We start from the raw sequence: 20,611 nt of genomic DNA, 5'->3' as shown, positions 1-20,611 counted from the left end.
GGCATCAAACCTGTGTCCCCTGCATTGGCAGGCAGATTCTTCACCGCTAAGCTGCCAGGGATGCCTGGTTCCCACCATTAGGTGTTAGCTAAAACTTTGTGTAGTTCCTTTGAGATGTAGTCTCTTCCTCCTTTATCAGATCCAGTCTATCCCAAGCCAGGCTGGTCTGGGATTTAACCTGGTTATCAAGCTGACCGTGTCCAGGGGAGGTGTGCCCAGCTCCCGAGGGGGCCCATGTTTCTTGCTGTGGAGAGGCCACCGGAGTATGTTCCAGTACAGAGTGCTGGCTCTTACATTAGAGCTGTGAGCCATCTCGACAAGCAGGGAGGGGTGAGAGCAGTCTGCTGAGCCAAATTCCTTGGGGGCATCCATCTAGTCTCTTTTCCCCAGTCCGGAGTTTCAGGGTCTTAGGTTTTCTCAACAGACATACCTTGACCCATGGGTCCCACCTCTCATGCAAGGCTTGCCCCTTACTTGTGTCTGCTTTTACTTGACAGTTTATAAACGCCTCTTTTTAACCTATCAGAGACACCCTCTAGCCCTCATACTTAGCCTTTATTTGTTACATAACCTTGATTTCTCATGATCCTTCTTCAGGGAATCAGGGCATCTTAGTAAGAGACAACCAGTTCCTCTGTTCTCATAGACATTGTCACCTCTGTGTCTTTCAAAGACTTGAATCATCCCATTGGCAGAGGTTCCCCTCCATGGGACATTTTTCTTATTCACCGCTGATGAATCCTTTAGCCCTTGGGGCCCCCGCTTTGTGCCCAGGACTGTCCACGTCCCACATATCCCTCACGATGAGGCCCTCTTAGCCCCCTGAGTGATGAGTGAGCCAGACCCCAAACCCCATCTTGCTACCTGTTTTCTTTGGCTGCTCCTGCTACTATCTATATTAGTTAAGGGCCTCAAAGAAACAGATGCCAAGAGGAATAGATGCACAAATGATTTGTTGGGAGAAACGCTTGGGAAAGATAAAGGGAAGGAGAGAAAGAGTAGGTTTAAAAAAAAAAAACAACCTTCAGATTGCAATTCAGGCCTGAAACCTGTTAAGAAGAGAGAGGCAGGAGGATTGGATGAGGAGAGCCTGGGGCTACAGTGCTGTTCTGGGTAGGTGTCAGCCAGACCAAGAAGGTGTCAGTCCCCAAGACAGAGTGGCCTGACAGTGGCCAAATAATGTCCAGATCAGGCAGGAATGGCCCATTTCTGGTACTCCCCTGTGTTTAGTCAGTGGCTGGAAATGCCCAAGGGAAGCATGACCTGGTATGAATGTCACAGTAGATCTGAAGGTACAGCAGCTGGACGTGTCAATTAGCCATGCTCCCCAAGGCAGGTTCTCTTGAAAGATGATCTAAACAGCACCCCTCCGTGTCCACCACAGGGGACCATGTAATTTATGGTCTGAACAAGATCACTTGTAAGTGTGAAATGAACATGGGTCATAATCCAGGACAAAGGCATAAACTGGGAGCACACAGGCAAACTAAGACATACGGTTACCATCACTGTCAGTAATATTTGACACAGTTCATAATTCCATCCTTCTTCAAACACTGTGTTTATTTGGCTTCCAGGATTCCACGGGCTCTTGATTTTCATGCTACCTTTCTGACATCTCCTTCTCTGTCTTATTTGCTAGTCTCTCCTCGGCTCCCTAATGTCTTAACATGGAAAGACCTTGGCTTCTGCCCTCAGCCCTTCCTTCTTATTTATCCACACTGCTGGTTGAACTGGGCCAGTCTCGTGGCTAGTCTCAGCCATATCGATACACTGACAACTCTCCAGCCAGAACCCCCTTGTTAATCCCCTCTCCCACTGCATATTCAGCCTCTCCCCTTAGGTCTCTAAGAATCCTCTCAAAACTAACACATCCTAAACTGAACCTCTAATTGCCATGTCACCTCTCAAAATGAATCGTCTCCCCTTCGGTCTTTCCCATCTGATAAGTGGTAACGTACGTTCCTCCCACTGCTCAGGTTGAAAATCTTAATCTTTTCTTCTCTTGTACTCCATATCTAATCCATCAGCAAAACTTTCAGACGAAACTTAGAATCAACCGCTTTCTTCACTTTTACTGCTATTTCATCTCCTTCCCTGCCAAGCCATCATCATCTCATGGTTAATCGTCATAACTTTCTAACATTTTCCTATTTTTACCTCTCTGTCCCACCCTACTCTCAGCCCCTTCTTCACACAGGCTCTGAAATGATTCTTTTAAAACCAAATCAAATCATGTATTTTGTATGTTCAGAACCCCCCAGTGTCTTCCTATCAGGTAAAAAGTCAAAGTCTGTATGGTGGCCTGCATGATCCAACCCCCACCACCACTCTCCTCTCGGCCCTTTCTTTTGTTTTACTCGCTGTTGTTATATCAATTCCTTGTATATTTAGCCCAGCAGGCGCCTCTGTCCATGGAAATCTCCAGGCAAGAATGCTGGGGTAGGGAGTGGGTAGCCTTTCCCTTCTCCAGGGGATTTCCCGACCCAGGGATCAAACCCAGGTCTCCTACATTGCAGGCAGATTCTTTCCTGTCTGAGCCACCAGGGAAACCTGTATTTGGGGTATTAACCCTTTATCGCATTTATAATTCCAGTTATTTTCTCACATCCAGTAGATTGCTTTTTAATTTTGTTGATTTTTCTTTTTAACTGTGCAAAAGCTTTTTAATTTGATGTAGTTCCACTTGTTCAATTCTGCTTTTGCTTTTGGTGTCAGATTCAAAACATCATTGCCAAGACATATGTCAAGGAACTTACCACCTGTTTTCTTCTAGAAGCTTTAAGGTTTCAGGTCTTATATTCAAGCCTTTAATCCATTTTAAGTTAACTTTTGTTAACTAAAGGGAGCTGTAGATAAGAGAGCGATCCAGTTGCATTCTTTTACACAGGACTGTCCAATTTGCCCAATGCCATTTATTGAAGGGACAATCCTTTCCCCATTATACATTCTTGCCTCCATATTTTGTCATAAATTAATTGACCATATATGCCTGTGTTTATTTCTGGCTTCTCTGTTCTCTTCCACTGATCTATGTGTCTGTTTTATATCGATACCACTACTATTTTAATTCTATGGCTTTGTAATATAGTATGAAATCAGGAAACATGACGCTTCTAGCTTCCTTCTCCTTTCTCAAGATTGCTTTGGCTAATCAAGGTCTTTTTGTCTTCTTCAATTTTTTTAGTTAACATCTTATAGTTTTCAAAATATAGTTCATTTACTTCCTTGATTAGATTTATTCTTTTTGTTGCAGTCGTAATTGGGATTGTTTTCTTAATTTCTCTTTCTGATAGTTCATTATTAATGTAAAGTAAGGTGGCAGACTTTTGTGCATTAATTTTGTATCCTGTAACTTTACTGAATTTATTAGTGCTAATAGTCTTTTTATGGAGTCTTTAGAGTTTTCTATATATAATAGTATCTGCAAATAATGACAGTTTTACTTCTTCTTTGGATGTTTTTTATTTCTTTTTCTTGCCTAACTACTCTGGCTAGGACTCCAATACTGTTCTGAATAAAAGTGGTGAGAGTGGTCATCCCTGTCTTGTTTCTGACCTTAGAGGAAAAAGTTTCAGCTTTTCACTGTTGATTATGATGTTAACGGAGTTTGTCATATACTGTCTTTATTATGTTGAGGTACATTCCCTCTATGCCCACTTTGCTGAGAGTTTTTAATCATAAATGGATGCGGAGTTTTGTCAAATGCTTTTTCTGCATCTACTGAGATGATCATATGATGTTTATCCATCATTTTGTTAATGCAGTATATCACACTGACTCATTTGTGAATGTTTAAAAATCTTTGCACCCTGGAATAAAGCCCACTTAATCATGATGTATCATCCTTTTAATGTATTGTCATACATACTTTTATTTTTTATTTTTACTATGTCTTCTCCCCCATCTAGAATGCTAGAATGTAGCCACCATCAAGGCAGAGACTAGCACCTATGCTTTCTGTGTAATAAACATTCAATAAATATTTATGAATGAATGAATCTACATGGGAACACTAAACTACAGTGTATCCATCCTAAGGGGTTGTATGCAGTTATTAGAAAAACAAGGAATTTTTAATGATAAGAGAGAAATCATGTGCAAAAAAGTAAGTGGGAAAAAAAGGATAAACTAACCCAGCCATGAAAATAAGCTCACAGTGAGGAAGAAATAAAGAAACCTAAAAGGAAATATTCTGAGTTACATACAATGGCATTTGGGTTGTATATGTTGGCCCTTTGTTTCTTCTGGTTGTGAAGAAGCCGAGAAGGATTGCGATAGGTCTTCTAGTTTGGGCAACCCAGAGCCTTGATCAACTGTAAACAAGCAACACTGAATGGGCTCCTCTTTACCAAAGAGAGAAAGTCAAGGAGAAGTCAAGGACAACTGAACATCTATTCCACATCCATAAGGCCATTCCGAGGATAAAAGTTTGAGTTTACAATGAGGGAGAAAACTGATTTTTTTGTCTCCTTTAATATCCTTTACCATCATTTCAAGGACTTTCAGCATTTCAGGCTCATCTACGCCTGATCTGAAACTCAAAGCAGTCCACAAACTTCTATAATATATCTAGGTCTCAAGAGATAACTCAGGATCAAAAGAATCCTCATAAGTGTCCCTCAATATACCAGTCTTCTGGCATCTCTTTTATGAGCTAAAAGTGAAACTTGTGAAATGTGTTGGAAAAGGATGATGAGAAAGCCAATTCACCCATTAAATATGAATACTTACTTTATATTAAAGATACAAAGGGTTGAAAGACACCACCTGAGTTTGGAAAGCTTGCAATTTATTCAAGTTAATAAAACATATAGAAATAAGGTAGAAATACCATACCACAATACCATGATTGCCAGTTAACAAGACATAAAGACAAGAGCAGCAGTAATTCTGATAAGAAGGAGGGGAGGGAGTTAGAGACAAGCCTTTCCAACAAGTTGGAATATGAGCTGACCCTAAAGGATGTCTGGAATTTAGACAAGCAGAGAAGAATAGGTGAGAACATTCCAATAGGCCAGGGAAAACCAGGATGGGTAAGCAACACAGAATATCTGAGATCAGGGACAGGTTCTTTTCTCCAGGACATTTTGAATAAAGCATTTGCAGCAGAATTATAGCAACATATTAATTTTATCCAGGTAAATCTTTGTTCAGCTGGCAATGTTAAAAAAAATGTTTTTGATTTTCAACTTAAATATTTTTCTTACAGACTGTTTCTTTTCCTTGAACAATTTAAAATGAAGGTTAGAGTTATTGATTGGCTTTGTATTGTTTTGTTTTGTTTATACCAATTATAACTTCTGCCTTTGGGAGCCATAATTTCTCTCAAGTATAATATTCCCAGGTCATGTTTGCAGATAGAAAAATTTATCAATGAGATTTTATTCTTCTGTTAATTTTTAGTGAATAACACATTTTAACTAGTGCCAATTTTAGCCATAGCCAATTTTTCCCTCTTGATTACAAAATCTAATTTTTCCAGAATAAACTTACAGTTTTCAATATTATCAGCCATTTGTATTTTTATCAATTACTTTGATCTATAATAAATTTTCCTATGAGATTTCAGCCACTGTCTATTTTATGTTGTAGTAAATATTTCTACCAATACCATTTATTATGAATTAATTTTAAAAGTCTAATAATTTGCACTTATATCCTAGCTAAAGCATGATAATTTATGGGCTGTTCTCCTCAGATATTCTGTAAATCTATTATCCAGGTTGTAATGCAAGTGTATTGTACCGAAAATTCAATTCTTCTATATGTTTCTTTGTGCATTCCAAAATAAAGTTTCTGTATTACTTTGGCAGAGCAAAAGTCGTAGTTGCAAAAAACAGAAACTGACTCTGGCTGACTTAAAAGAAAAACATTTATTAAAAGGATATGGAGATAAGTCACAGAATCCTTGGGGGCGCTTGAGAACCGAACTCAGAGGCTATGGAGCAGGGAACCCCTGCTAGAAGCAGTCAGCAGAACCAAGCCCCCAGTCTGCCTGCCCCGGCTGCCAGAGGCACCAGGCTCCAGGCTTGCTCTCCTGGCTCCCCTGGCCCTGGACGCTGCATTCTGGGAGCAGACTAACTCCACTTGCCACCGTGACCAGGGATGGCTCACCGGGGACCCTGTTTCTTTGCTTCCTTCTCTCTCAATTAGAAGCCTGTGGTGGGTGTGTCTGAGTGGTGGGGGCTCGGGTCACTGCCTGCCTTCGTATTGCATGAGATCTTAGGGAAGCAAATAGAACATGGCTCCCCATCTGAAGATAAAGGTAGGGGAACTCCCCAACAGGGGAAGCAGCATCATATGGTGGGCCAACAAAAAGAATGATCAATGCCCATTAAAAAGTCTGAAGATCAGAGGGAAAATACTCTGCCTTGTTCAGTGGATACTAGATGTGATAGAGTGGCCATGAATCCTGGACCTTTACTTGGGGGCTGTTCACCACAGAACAAACACACTCACCTCCCTGTGTACCTTACCACACAGCCTGTCATCGCTGCAAGTTCTCAGGCAGTGGACACATTTTAAAATGAACTAAATGATCCAAAGCGAAAATGGATCCATGTTCTGCTTCCACAATAGTTTTCAGCAAATGTTATTAGTGTGATCAAAGTATTCGTTGTATCTTGTGAACATTCTGTATGCTGCAACTAAATAACACATCGAATACTTTCATTAGATCTGTTGTGAGAAGGCTTGAGGCTTTCTGATTTAAATGGGTAACTGCAAAGAATGACTGGCTTTAAATTAGTGTTTCCCTGAAGCGATTTTTTAATAGTTCTCATTTAGGTGCCTATTATTTTGTATGGTTGCTGAAAATCATACAGCTTGAATTAACATTATATTATCATTTGTATTTAATTTTAAGGACAATTTCATAGTAAATGTAATCGTAAGTATTTTATGTAGAAAATAGTTATGGCAAATAAAAAATCTATATTAGCTAATTCCTATAATATTAATAGCACACAAATCACAGAGTCATTTGTATATGATCCAAAGATCATGGAATGCTAAACTTTAGGACATAGAGATCTTCATGGTCCTCTTTGCAATATGATTGAGACTGCTGTTCCAAGACTCCAAAACACAAAATATTTTAGAGTAGTCATTAAGGACAATATTTTTTTGTATTAATAGCTTTCTTAATGATTTGTGTCTTGGGTGCTGGTTCCTTCTTTATGTGTAGAATTATTTAGTCATTTCCTTTGTCCTGCTTGGGATAATCTGTAGTTCACTTGGCCCCCTGAGCACACTTGTTTTCCTCCTTCAGGTCTTTGAACGTAAGTGTTTTTTTTTTTCTATCTAACTAAAATGTTTCTCTTAGAGTCCAGACTGAAGGGTGGGAAGGGGCCTAAGGGACCTCAGGGCAAAGAATTATAGTTTCATTTGCAGACTCATTACTCTTTCTTTTTTTTTTTTTAAATTTTTTTATTAGTTGGAGGCTAATTACTTCACAACATTTCAGTGGGTTTTGTCATACATTGATATGAATCAGCCATAGATTTACACTTATTCCCCATCCCGATCCCCTCTCCCACCTCCCTCTCCACCCGATTCCTCTGGGTCTTCCCAGTGCACCAGGCCCGAGCACTTGTCTCATGCATTCCACCTGGGCTGGTGATCTGTTTCACCATTGATAGTATACATGCTGTTCTTTTGAAACATCCCACCCTCACCTTCTCCCACAGAGTTCAAAAGTCTGTTCTGTATTTCTGTGTCTCTTTTTCTGTTTTGCATATAGGGTTATCGTTACCATCTTTCTAAATTCCATATATATGTGTTAGTATGCTGTAATGTTCTTTATCTTAGTCTTTCTAAGCTTTTCAAATGCTCAGAGGTTCACCACAGAATTCTGCTCAAGGTTAGACTGTTGGTATGGAGATTGTCTCAACCTAAACCAAATGGCTCTTAGAACCAAAATTAGAATACAGGAGAGTATTAATTTGACACTTTATGGGCCGTTCTCCTCAGATATTCTATAAATTTCTCTATTATCCAGATTGTAATGTAAGTGTATTGTACTGAAAATCCAATTCTTCTATACGTTTCTTTGTCCAGTGTTAATTTGGAGTCACAGACCACCACACCACAACATCTATCACTCTACTAGGTTTTCTTTCAGTGACCACTTAATGGGAGGAGTGTTTATCTCAACCCTGCATGTCCCAAACAGAGCTATTAATCAAACCCATCTCCATATCCACTGTGAGTGAGGCAGGCATAGTTTAGGCCTTCAGGCTTGCCAGGAGGGCAGTAAGCCACTTGTTTTTCTTGGCAGATAGCTTTGTCTGCATGTGGTTCCTTCTCTTCTTTCCTCAGACCACAAGATTCAGATTCCTTAGAGCCTAGAGGACCCTCAGAATTGGCTTCACCTTGTTTGCATTCTGTAGCAAGTACCATGTAGTTTAACCCTTCTTGGTTCTTGGTTTCCATTAAAGCAACGGACGTAACGTCATCTGAATTCAAACAAATTGGATGACCATCTTCATCTGTGAAAAAAAACCAAACATTATTCTAGCATCTATTTGGTTTCCTGTATTTGTAATATCCAGGCTCTATGAAAATTAGAAAAACACCAGCCTTGCTCATTGGTTCAGTAAACATTTATGATGACCATTGAGGGAACACAAAGATAAAAGACATGTTCCCTGTCCTTGATACTACTGCAGTCTAGTTACAAGAGCAGAAGTAATAAAATGTGATGGAAGGTTACGTGTGCTTCTGTAAGAAAGGAATACATGAAGCAGTAAGAGCGTAGAGGTAACTCTGCCATAACAGGTGACACAGGCCTGGTCTTTGTGACAGAAATTAAGTGGCCCTAGGATGGCCCTTTTTGTATAAAGTACTTACCCTTTCATCTTGCCACATCGGCTAAAATATCCACCTTTAAAGATGTACTTTTTTAGATCAAGGAAGTCAATCATTTATTAAGCTAATATTTATTGCCTGCATACTGCATACCAGGCTGTGTGCTAGGTATTGATGATATAACAGGGCACGAAACACATTTGTTGCTATTTGGGGTTTACACTCTAATGGGGGGATACAGACAATAAACTAGTGGACAACTAAATCTATGTCAGGTGGAGATAAACACTGATATGAAATATAATCATAATAATTGTTATTAATACTTACAGAGTACTAATTACATACCCGGCACTATTCTAAGCTATATGCATATATTAACTCATTCTTCCCCTATTAAGTAAGTACTGGTACCATCTCCATTCAACACAGGAGGAAATTGAGGACAGAGAAGCTTAATACTTTGCTCAAGGTCACACAACTAGAATCTGAACCCAACCTGTCTGGCTCGAGTCTGTCCTCACATTCACCTCCCCAGGCAGAGAGAGGAGCTGCCATGCTGTGTGCAGAGGAGGCAGTGGGCAGTGTACCCTACCGGAGTCCTTGAGAGGGGCTGACTCCAGACGCACATGTGCGAGGTGGGGGTGCCTGCAGAAAAACGGATAGTCAGAGGGAAATCTGACCTTCTTCACAACTGTGCTCATATTATTTTCTTTCTTACTTAAAGGCTGACCTTCGGGGAACACATGTAAATCCATGGCTGATTCATGTCAATGTATGGCAAAAACCACTACAATATTGTAAAGTAATTAGCCTCCAACTAACAAAAATAAATGAAAAATAAAAATAAAAAAATAAAGACTGACCTTCTTACTTAGAAACATATAAAAATTCTATTGAAACCTAATAGCAGAGTTTCTGAAACATTCCACAAAATTCTAGGGAATCTACAAGATAAACATACACATGTATATTGTAGGAATTATTTGTTTTTTATCCATGTTTTCCAATCCCTGAGTGTTACTGCCTGGATGAAAAGTTTACAGTCAGAAATATAACTGTCCATTCACATAGCATCACATTTTACAAATCAGAAACATTTCAGTCAATAGATGAAGGTCCCTCCCTTTCTCCTAATGATACTTCCAGCACAAGAGCATCCAAATGTGTGGGTGAGACCAGTCTGGCTGCCAAGCTTCTGTGCATACCCCAGGCTCGATTTATTTGGAATGTATTTAAATTGAAATACCGGAAAAATTTAAACAATTTCAAAGGATGAAGGGAGGCACCATTGCACGTATTTATTCCCTGATGGAATTTAATGGATCTACCTATTAACCAGGGCTTCCCCAGTGGTTCAGCGATAAAGAATCTGCCTGCAATGCAGGAGACACAGAAGACATGGTTTTGATCCCTGGGTCAGGAAGATTCCCTGGAGTAGGGCATGGCAACCCACTCCAGTATTTTTGCCTGGAGAATCCCTGTGGACAGAGGAGCCTGGCGGGCTAATAACAGTCCATGGGGTCCCAAAGAGTCAGATATGACTCAGTGACTTAGCACACATGCACACACCTATTACCAAGTTCCAAATCTGAACTACAAAGCTTATTTTATTATAAAAACATATGAATCACTGTTCTTGCTCTGTCTTAGTAGGTGTTTATTTCGTTTTTCAGGCCCTCCCCCACTGCTGAATAACACAGAGGCCAGGCTGCAGGCTCCTTGGTATCACCCCATGTTCCTCTTCATTATTCCGATATCATTCTAGTATATTTCAAACCATGTGAATAGTCAGTTATTCTAAAATATCTCCCCCACAAAAATAAGCTTATCAGATGTTGAATTTGGTTAGTGCCTATGTGCTGAATATATATGGAAGGATCCAACTGTTATGATTATTGTCAATATGTACTGATAGCCATTGAGAAATGCATAAGAATAACTTGCTATGCATGAAAATAGCAATAAAAATATCAAAAAATGATAGGAAGAAATAGGATTAAACTGCCCAGTGGCCCAGATTATTGAGAAAATTAGGATGATATTCCTGAAGGGCTTAAAGAAATTAGGCTAAAGGAGTTTAAATTTCAACAAAAACATATGCTTATAACACAGGTCTAGGTACTCACATTATCAGCCGCTTCACTGCCATACCTTTGGCTCATTAAATAGTATATTGGGAAACATGACTTAATTTTTTTGCCTACACTGGAAAAAAATTCTTTTCCATAAGGCAAATAAATTCTATTTTTACAAATTCTGGTGCAATATGTCAAAGAAAAATCATTAGCTCACTATTTCATCTCTTCATAGTACTTAGGACAATATTTAGTAACTTGACCCTGGCAAGCTTTCAGCAATGAGTACATCTTCTTATTGCATAAGGAATTTATGAGAGATGGGGCGGGTTGTTTATTTTGATTTTAAAACTACTAAATAGAAAACTTGCAGGTTCTTAGAGCAGAGATCCTGAGCAAAGACGGCATGCACTTGGCAACCCTTGGTTTAAGAGGGAAATATTAAAATAAAGACTTCCAAGTAAGACAGGGTATTTACAGACGAGACATATGCCGGCTGACTGGCTATGTTTAGAACAGCAGAGGAGCATTTAGATTTGTTTCCTGTAGAACTCTCTGGGACTGATGAGGTGATGTTTACACAAATGTTTGGATGAAGTCACTAGGATATTTTTACTAGATGCCCAGATATGTTACTAATCTTCTCTCTATCCCCTCTCCACCCCATTAGGTCAGTAGGACCATAGCATAGGCATGGTATTGTTGCTCCCTTAATCCTAATGCCCCCCTCCTTTTTTTTTTTTTTTTCAAGAAAGTCCTCCTAGTGGCTTTACTTGTCTTCTTATATATCTCTGACAATAACAAAGACAACTTCTTACTGCTTTGTTAAATACATCCATCAGTCTGCAAAACAGCAAACTGTTATTAAACACATTCTTTTACTTAAAAGTCAATTAAGTGTAAGCTTGCCTTAAAGTGACTTCTATGATTTCTATCCTTTGCATATATTCAACCTCTGCTTTTCATTCTATTTCATCTCATTTCTCTGTCACTTTTGTTCCGTCACATGCCAATTATCAAAAAAGGTGATTCCCCATATATCTTTCCATTCCTTGTGGTCACGATTTACATTTGTTGTAGATTTCAGAATGTGAATTTCTCTTGTTACCAAAATCATATATCCGTCATGGAACAGACTTGTTTCTAAAAAATTATTAGAGTTTGATTATATTCCCTGTTAACCTCTTCCAGTATCCTTATTCTGCCTAGTTATGTCTGCTTCTCTATTTTTTAAAAATATCCTTTAGAATTTTAATTCAGTCTGTCAACAACTTGGCGCCTCAATAAATTAGATATAACCAGGACAGATTTTCTAGCAGGCCAAAAGTAGCAAATTCTTTCACTACCCCTAGCTATGCAGAACACTAAAGATAACAAAGTTTCCTTGCCTTAGCTGCCACTCTGTGAAGTCTGAGAGTACAGGCTCTAGAATAGAGTCCTGCTCCAGCCCCATTCAGCAGGATGACCATGGGCAAGTTACTAACCTCAGTCTTTTCATTTGTAAAATGGTAATATTATAATGCCCACTTCATAGGGCTATTGTAAGGATTTAATGAGTTAAATAGCACAAGTGGTATATTCAAAAGTGCTGAAATAAAGTTATATAGTATTGCAATTAAAAGCCATTCATTAAAAGGGATTTGTCCTTAATAGATACCGTGAGCAGTTTGGTATTACTTCAGCTTCATAGATGAACTAGGTAATGCTACATGGTAAAAAGATTTCTGTAAGGGTTCATGGAGACATCTGGTAGACCCTAAGGTAAAGCTAAGCTCTCAGGCCTTCTAACACCCATTATGGCAGCCTTTGCTATTTGTTTTTTTTTTTTTACAAATGTCTGTACACATTAAAAGCAAAGGCTTTTGTGAGCAGAGCTGAATTTTGAAATATAACACAAGTCAACTGTAAATTCCTCATATCCCCACAGAACTCTTTTTCTCTGCAGCGTTTGACCATTCCTGACTCTGAGTCTCTCTTTTCAATTTCCATGACAACCTTCCTCTTCCCATTCTGACTTCTCTCAGTGCCCACCAAGAAAAGTCAGTCAGTCTTCTGTCTTCTACCACTGATACTCTCAGAATCATCAGCTCAGCTTCATGATGAGATAGCAGATAGCGCCAATGTGAGATTATAAACAAGGCTTATTCTGAGGAGGATCGGGATGTATGCTCAAAGCACATCTCTTTCCAAATTGTCACTTAGCTGTTCATGTTAAAGAAGTCTCACGATCAGAGTCTTATCTCCATTCATGTCATGGATCAAAATTTATTCAAAATGTGTAGTTAGAAACACAGCAAACAAGACAAGCAGATAGTCATCCTGGGCTTCTTATTTTTCCCTGCTATTATTAGTCAAGTGCATCACTCAAGGCGAAGGTCCCACTGTAGAGAGATGCCTCCAGGGCAACAATCAGCCATTATATAATCAATCAGTGCTGAGCCAAGAGGCTTAATTTCCAAGGGATTCTGAGTCATGGTCCATCTTGCCAGGTTTATTTCTAAGCAAGAATGTTTGCATTTGAAAAAAAAAGAAAAAGGTCCTGTGAACTTTTAATTATGTGATGGAGTTTACGAACAGCTGGAAAGGATCATGTTAAAATTTATTTTTCTGCAGCCAGTTAGGCAAATGTATTATAAATCTGTCTTTGGAAATGAAGTAAGTGACTATTGTGTTTTAATACCAAAATACCGAGGTGGAATTACACTAGCCTTTATCAGGGTAGGACCCACTACAATAATCACAGCAAACTAACTAGGCAGTTTGAAGTACTAGATTAGATATACACACATGGATGACTTTTAAAGACACAGTATTAATGTGAAAAGGAAGAAGAGAAGCACTGTATAGCACTAAAGTATCCATGCATACAATACACATTTTGTAGAAAACATACAAATTAACAGAGACACATTAATGGCCACCTGACAGGTAGAGAGAAGAAATAGAACAGAAGAGGAACACAGATATAAGGGACTAAACCAACAAATGAAAGAGAAACCCTGCATAGACCAACGATGATAACGTACCATCAACTGTAATTAACTCATCTCTGACATTGGGGTCCAAACTGGCATGAGAAGTGGAGAATGAAGAGAACAGGCCTCATGAAAATAGAGTCTAATGTGTTAATTCTCTTCCTTACTATCTTAGGTTATAAATCCAGGGGCCATATCATTATTATTACTTTTTTAATGTAATGAACAAACCAAAATTACTTTCAAAGAGGAGGATAACAAATACTTAATTATGAGGATGGTGCCAGTATATTATTCCTCCTGTGAATTGGAAGGTATCTTCCAGGTACATCCCATTTTGACCTTGTTCAGTTAACACTGGAAAGAAAACCCAGAAATTCTGAGGAAGAATCAAACTTACCTTCAAAGCCTTCATTTATGACTCCACTGGGGTTTGCTTCTCCTCTGCATTGAGAAATACTCTTTAAGGAAAAATTTCTGAATAACTGAAGTTGTTCTTGAATTTTATGGAAGGTAGGTCTTTGGTCAGGTTCTTGAGCCCAGCACTGGGTCATTAAATTCCACCTGGATATATGAGTAAAGACATGAAAGTAAAGGGTGACTGGATATCATTAGGTAGCCATTAACGATAACCTGGGTAAGGTCATTTCAGAAGGAAAAGAATTTGAGTTATTGCCAAGTTTTCCATAATTAATATAACTGAACCAGAACAAAAGCTTTTGTTTCTTATTTATTTAATTTCTTGTTGTTGTTTAGTTGCTCAGTCAAGTCTGACTCTTTTGCAACCCCACAGACGGTAGCCGGCCAGGTGCCTCTGTCAGTAGGGTTTCCCAGGCAGGAATACATTTCCTTCTCCAGGGGATCGTCCCAATCCAGGAGTCAAACCCATGTCTCCTGTACTGCAGGCAGATTCTTTACCGCTGAGCCACGGGTCAGGAAGATAACAGTTGCTGGCAATATAACTACCTTTATTAGAAAACTTCTTCCTTCTGAAAGGCCAACATTTAACAATTGTTAATCAAATAAATAGATAAATATACAGTTAGAAAATGTTTACCGAACCAATAAGAAAACCAACAGCTATACAAATTATTGAAGAAGCTGAGATTAAATTTTACATTTATACATTGATATCTGAAACAAAATCTAAGATGTACTCCAAGCCACACAGATATTTAGTGGCAGAACCAGAGCCAGAAATCAGATCCGTTTCTTCATTGTCAGGTTAATTAAGATGCTCAGTTCCCCTGGCCATAAATAGCTGGTTGTTTAATATTATCTTTTCCTTAGTGATTGTCTAAGACATGTCTGTACAGAACTCTCAATGAATGAATGAGTTCATTCATTCATTCAGCAAAGATCTGCTGGACACATTATATATGAGCAGAATATCAAGATTAAGAGATGTGTCAGTATGGCTCCTGTCCTCATATGATATATAAAGCACATATAAGAGGGTGGCAAAATTTACCCACTACAATTCACAGGAACAGGGGGAAAAGATAACTCTTTTGATAGCTTTGTAACTGATTCTCAAAGCCCCACCCAGCAGAAGAAAATTAACTTCATTTAGAACAATTCCAGTTATAAACTAGTCTGTTCTGAAAACCACCCTTTTTAGGTAATCCTCAGTCTTTTATGGCTAATAACTCGCTGTCTCTTATCTTCAGGCCATTCCTACTCCCTCTGTCTTCCTCTCCAAGGGGGTGTCAGGATTTGAATGAGCTGTACTGGCCCCGTGAAGGATGCTTTGGGCCCCACTGTGCCCTCCAGGCCTTCTCTAGTCTCAGAGTGGAATGATGAGGAATTCCATAAGGAGCGACTGGTCTGGTCCATCCTGCAGGCATCGGCTGCTATCTGCAATCCATGATCTCTTTACCTGCTCTTTTTGGTCCTTCTCACGGAACTGGTCCTCCCGTTTCTCTCTCTAGCTGCAGGCCTCTCTGAGACTGCATCACATCCTACATCTGCTAACAAGGCTCAGGGAATCCTTTCCTGTTTCTGCTGCATGCCTACAGGATGCTCCCTAACCGAAGTTATAGCTTTCAACAAAATGTTCACTTTACACAGGGAAACAAAGGAGGCTTGGAAGTTCAAGCTACATGTTCTCTGTCTGGACGTGCCAGTCCATCCTACTCAGGATGCTGAGTGTCCCTGTCAATGTGGGGGGTCCTTGCTCAAGGATCTCCTTGCCATCCTGCCAGGCTGGGAGGAGCAGGCAGCTGCTTCCTGTGTCTGGGGGAGCAGACACACCTCATCTAACTGAAGCCTCCAGAGGTTTCAGGACCTAAATATGCAACATCTTCACACTCCTATCTCTGTCAAAGTTTCCTCTTCCTCCCCTTGTCCAGAGCTCAGAAGGAGGGGAGTTTCTCTTCAATTCTTCTTGCTTATTAGATTATATAGAATTATAGGTTTAGTAGCTCAAAATTGCCATTTAGCAAACTAACAAGGAGCTAAAAGATTCTACATAACCCGCTCTCTGCTCTAAGCATCGTTTCCAAGTCTGCTGACTCACTAAAAAGGTCAGTACCTGCTCTCTTCTTTCACTCTCTGGAGCTAGAAGGCTGACTGGGGGCAGAGAGAGAAACACTAGTAAAGAAACATAAACTGGGAAGTATTTAAAAATTTTAGTACTACCATATCAACAGATAAATATATAAATAAAAATGTTAAGTTCTAAAAATGGTACTATAGAAAACAAATGTGAACTCTAATTAGAGATGGAACATTTTTGGTAAGTTGTTCATAGAAGAATTTCTGCAAAGGTGACGTTTAAGCCAATGAACGCTGTAGAAAAATAAGATGCTAGTCATGGGAACTGGGTGGGGATGAAAGTCAGGGAACACACTAGAAGAGGCAAAAGCATGTGTAAATTCCTAACTTTGGAAAGAACTTGGCACATTTTAGAATGCGAAGGACAGCCAGTATTGGCTATAGAGCAGTCCCTGAGTGGGAGAGTGTAACAGATGAGGCCAGAGAGGAAGGCGAGATCACAAAGGTCAAAGATCAGCCTTGGCGCTAGATTTTATGCAACACAATGGAAGCTGTCAAAGATTTTTAAGCGGGCATGATCTTTACATTTTTAAAGGATGACTGTAGCTGATATATATGGAGAATTGATTGTAGAGGTGCAAGTTGGAAGCAAGGAAGTTATTAGAGAACACTAGGTGAGCGATGATGGTGGACTAAAGCAATGACTATGGAGTGAGAATACATTCAATCTCTAGGGGACAATGACCCAGAAATCGTCATAGGTATTGATTGAATAGTAATACCTATATGTGGCACAAAAACTCCACTTCCATCTCTTTTATTTCTTGACAAGCACCTCAGGTCAGTGGTAATACTCAATATCAGAGTATTATAGAGAAACCTAATACTGATCTTTTTCAGTATTGATCTGATGACTTTTCATTTATATTACAATTTACATTCTGGATATAGAGTACTGAACATGGCTGTATTTTTTATAGATTAGAGTCATCACTAAGAACCTAATCCTTTACATATTGCTTTATAATCTTTGGCATTTAGCAACAGGAATGAAACAAATAACTCAAAGAAGGACAATTCAACTGTGAAATAATATCATGTAACTGATACTCGATCATGGAATTCAAACCAATATTTAAAATAGAATCTTAATGACTGACCTAAGGGTGGACTTCTAAAGTGGTGTTACCAGTAAAGAATCCACCTGCCATTGTAGGAAACGCAAGAGATGTAGGTTCTATTCCTGGATCAGGAAGAGTCTGTGGAGTAGGAAGTGACAACCCCCTCCAGTATTCTTGCCAGGAAAATTCTGTGGACTGGCAGGCTACAGTCTGTGGGGCCACAGAGAGCTGAGCACAACTGACTGACTAAGCACACAGGTGGAAGGAGAAAGTAAAGTGTAACTTGCCACCAGAAACCTAACCTCTTCTAAAACAAAGTCGTAATTCTGAGATATTACCAAAGGATACGTTGAATCTCCCAAGACTTGTCATATTTCCGTTATGAAGTTTTTCCCTTATTTATAATCCACTTCATTCTACAAAGTATTCAAGACACTTAATGAAGATGATAGAGTGAGAAGGAAGGAGGAAAAGGAAGGAGGGAGAGAGGACAGAAAGCACCCAGACAATTGCCCCTTCTCCTCTGCACCTCACCCACTCCCACTTTCCTGCAAAAGTTTAATTTATGTAAGTTATTTAAGCAGATATCCCTAGTTTTTCATGTGTGGAGGCTTTAATTTACATTATTCTGCTTAACTCTCTAATGGCAAAAACAAATGACCTGATAAATATATAAAACTTTTCTCTCCCACTGTCCAGGGTCAAATGAGTACCGGAATGCCCTAGATTAAGAAAAGAGGCACACTCCTTAAAGCAATAGTCATTTAAAAGTAAAGAGTTCAACTTATTCAGGCTTCCCAGGTGGTGCAGTGGTAAAGAACCTGCCTGCCAATGGAGGAGACACAAGACACGTGAGTTCGATCCCTGGGTCGGGAAGATCCCCTGGAGAAGGAAATGGCAACCCACTCCAGTATTCTTGCCTGGGAAATCCTATGGACAGAGGAGCAGAGCAGGTTATAGTCCATGGGGTCTCAAAGAGTCAGACTGAGCACACACATAACTTGTGCTCTTAAACAATATGAAAATGGCAATGGAATAGATGACTAGGCTTTTAAATATTATCAGACCCCAAAAAAATGCATTTCTTGCATCTTGTAAATTAACAACTATTTCTTTGGTATAGGAGTCTTTCCTTACAAATAGGGGTCTTTCTTCACTTGTCACAATTCAATATCATCCATTAAATACTTTTACCAAGTTATAGTTACAAATATTCAATCATATTAGTCTAAATAAAGTGACAGGTCCTTCAATTTTGTTAAAATTTACCTGGGCTGTTTCTACCTCTAAACAGATACTCCGATACTTGAAATATCTCATTTAGCTAAGTGCTTCAGTTCGAATTCTTCCATTCACCATACCAACCCTATTACCCCTCTTTGCTTCAATTTTTTCCAAAATAGCACTCATTAACCATGTTCATTATTAGTTTTTATGAGTAAAGTTCTTGGATTCATAAAGCAATTGAAATTCAACAGATGAAAACTGCATGGCATCTTTCAGAATTAAGAGGAGGTTAATTAATAGGGGTTTAAGCAAATCACATTAGATTCAGATTTGAAAAATTCCCTTACTTATTATATGCAATCCTGGAAAGATGCAATTAACATCCAGATATACATATTCTTGGGCTTCCCTGGTGGTTCAGATGGTAAAGAATCTGTCTGCAATGCAAGAGACCTGGATTCGATCCCTGGGTCAGGAAGATCCCCTGGAGAAGGAAAAGGCCACCCAGTCCAGTATTCTTGCCTGGAGAATTCCATGGACAGAGGAGCCTGACAGGCTACAGTCCATGGGGTCCCAAAGAATCAGACATGATGGAGCAACTAACACTTATACATATTCTTAAAGTAAAAATAAGATGGTGAGCCTCCATGTTCTCTATTGTGACCTCCTGCATTGGAGAGACTCTCCAGTAACTCCAGTTTCCCCTGTGATACCTGTGGCCGAGAACCCCAAAGAGCTCTCACTTGATGTAGATTGCCCTTTGATCCCATTTATTCCTGAGAGTGTTAAGCTTGTTGTGCAAACTAAAAGCTGAAGGGAACACTGAGGACTGCGCTTTGCACCATACATCCCAGACTATGGAGCGAAGGGCGGGAATGCTCTGAACTCGCACATTCCATTAATAGCTAAGCACAGCGTAGCCGTCTAAGGGCTCACCTGACCCAGAGTGCATCCAGGTGCGGAGCATTTAAGCAGTGAATGGAAGGTGCAGATCGGCTCAGCGCAGACTTTCAACCCTCTAAGCTGGCCTGTGATCCCAGAGAGAGGCTTCAAATAAAAATCAGTTTCCTCTGTTCTCTAAGGAGAGTAGTTAATCTTTATCATGACAACTTAAGGCCGTGGCCAGATGAATGGCATCGCTGAGAGCTCCATTTCCTTAGCAGGGCTTGTCTTCCTAGTCGGCCATGGATCGTTAACCCTTCCTGGGGATCTGAAGCAGGCAGCCTTTGGAGGGTGTGGAGCGTTGTTTGTTTTTTAATTACTGATGTTCAAATGAACTTCAAAATCAGCAATGGAAATTTTGCCTTCAAGGAAACTATATTTTCATAAAATTAGAGCAATAATATATCCAAATGAATAATTACTCAAGATAAAATCATATAGAACATTATCTTTTTTCACTCATAATCAGGAATATTTTTCTAGAACTTTTCTAGCACTCCTTCTTCCTCCTCCTTCTAGTTAAATTTCTGGATACCTTTGGAGAGGGCAAAGTTCAACATAATTGCATTTTTCTTCCTTACAATAGGACAATTAACTATCTACCTTCCTCCTCCCCAAACAGAATGAACACATTAATCAAAATGTATAATTCAGTGATTCCTAGAGTGCCTATCAAAAAAAAGAAATGCATAATTATGATGAGATACATTACCCCCTAGAGGGGAAGATGTGCCAAATAGAATTCTAACAGCACAAGGAAAATTTTGTGCAACTGAAATTTGGGGAAAATTTTATGAGTATTCAATAGATGTATAAGAGCTGCAAAACAGTGATTAGTTTGCTAACTACTTGATACAAATATATTTCATACTTAGGAATGCTAGGGTTTTTTTTTTTTTTCCTCAAGCCCTAGACTAACTTTTAAAAATTTTGTATAAATTTCTTACCCCTAACTTATAGA

General features: G+C 39.3%; 1 protein-coding gene and 1 long non-coding RNA gene across 11 annotated transcripts in view; one reads left to right on the top strand and one right to left on the bottom strand.

Annotated features, from left to right (window-relative positions):
- The window catches only part of LOC122422869, an 88,133-nt gene that overhangs the window by 6,306 nt on the left and 61,216 nt on the right, over positions 1 to 20,611 (top strand). The gene's annotated exons all lie outside the window — the stretch shown is intronic.
- Positions 7,689 to 20,611, bottom strand: part of ROS1 (ROS proto-oncogene 1, receptor tyrosine kinase) — a 110,915-nt gene continuing 97,992 nt past the window's right edge. For 7 of the 8 annotated variants that reach the window (XM_043439619.1, XM_043439626.1, XM_043439624.1 and 4 more), the window contains 2 exons: positions 14,265 to 14,428; positions 7,689 to 8,492 (listed from right to left, as the gene is read on the bottom strand). In XM_043439619.1, coding sequence (XP_043295554.1) covers positions 8,182 to 8,492; positions 14,265 to 14,428 — 475 coding nt within the window. In that variant the 3' untranslated portion in view covers positions 7,689 to 8,181. Of the gene's footprint in view, positions 8,493 to 14,264; positions 14,429 to 19,688; positions 20,024 to 20,611 lie in introns of those variants that run through there. The other variant, XM_043439627.1, reaches the window with a different exon arrangement.

This window comes from Cervus canadensis, chromosome 20 (assembly GCF_019320065.1).
Source record: "Cervus canadensis isolate Bull #8, Minnesota chromosome 20, ASM1932006v1, whole genome shotgun sequence".
Classification (NCBI taxonomy): domain Eukaryota; kingdom Metazoa; phylum Chordata; class Mammalia; order Artiodactyla; family Cervidae; genus Cervus; species Cervus canadensis.
Note: the sequence above shows the minus strand (reverse complement) of the source record. Positions and strands in the feature narration are given on the sequence as shown.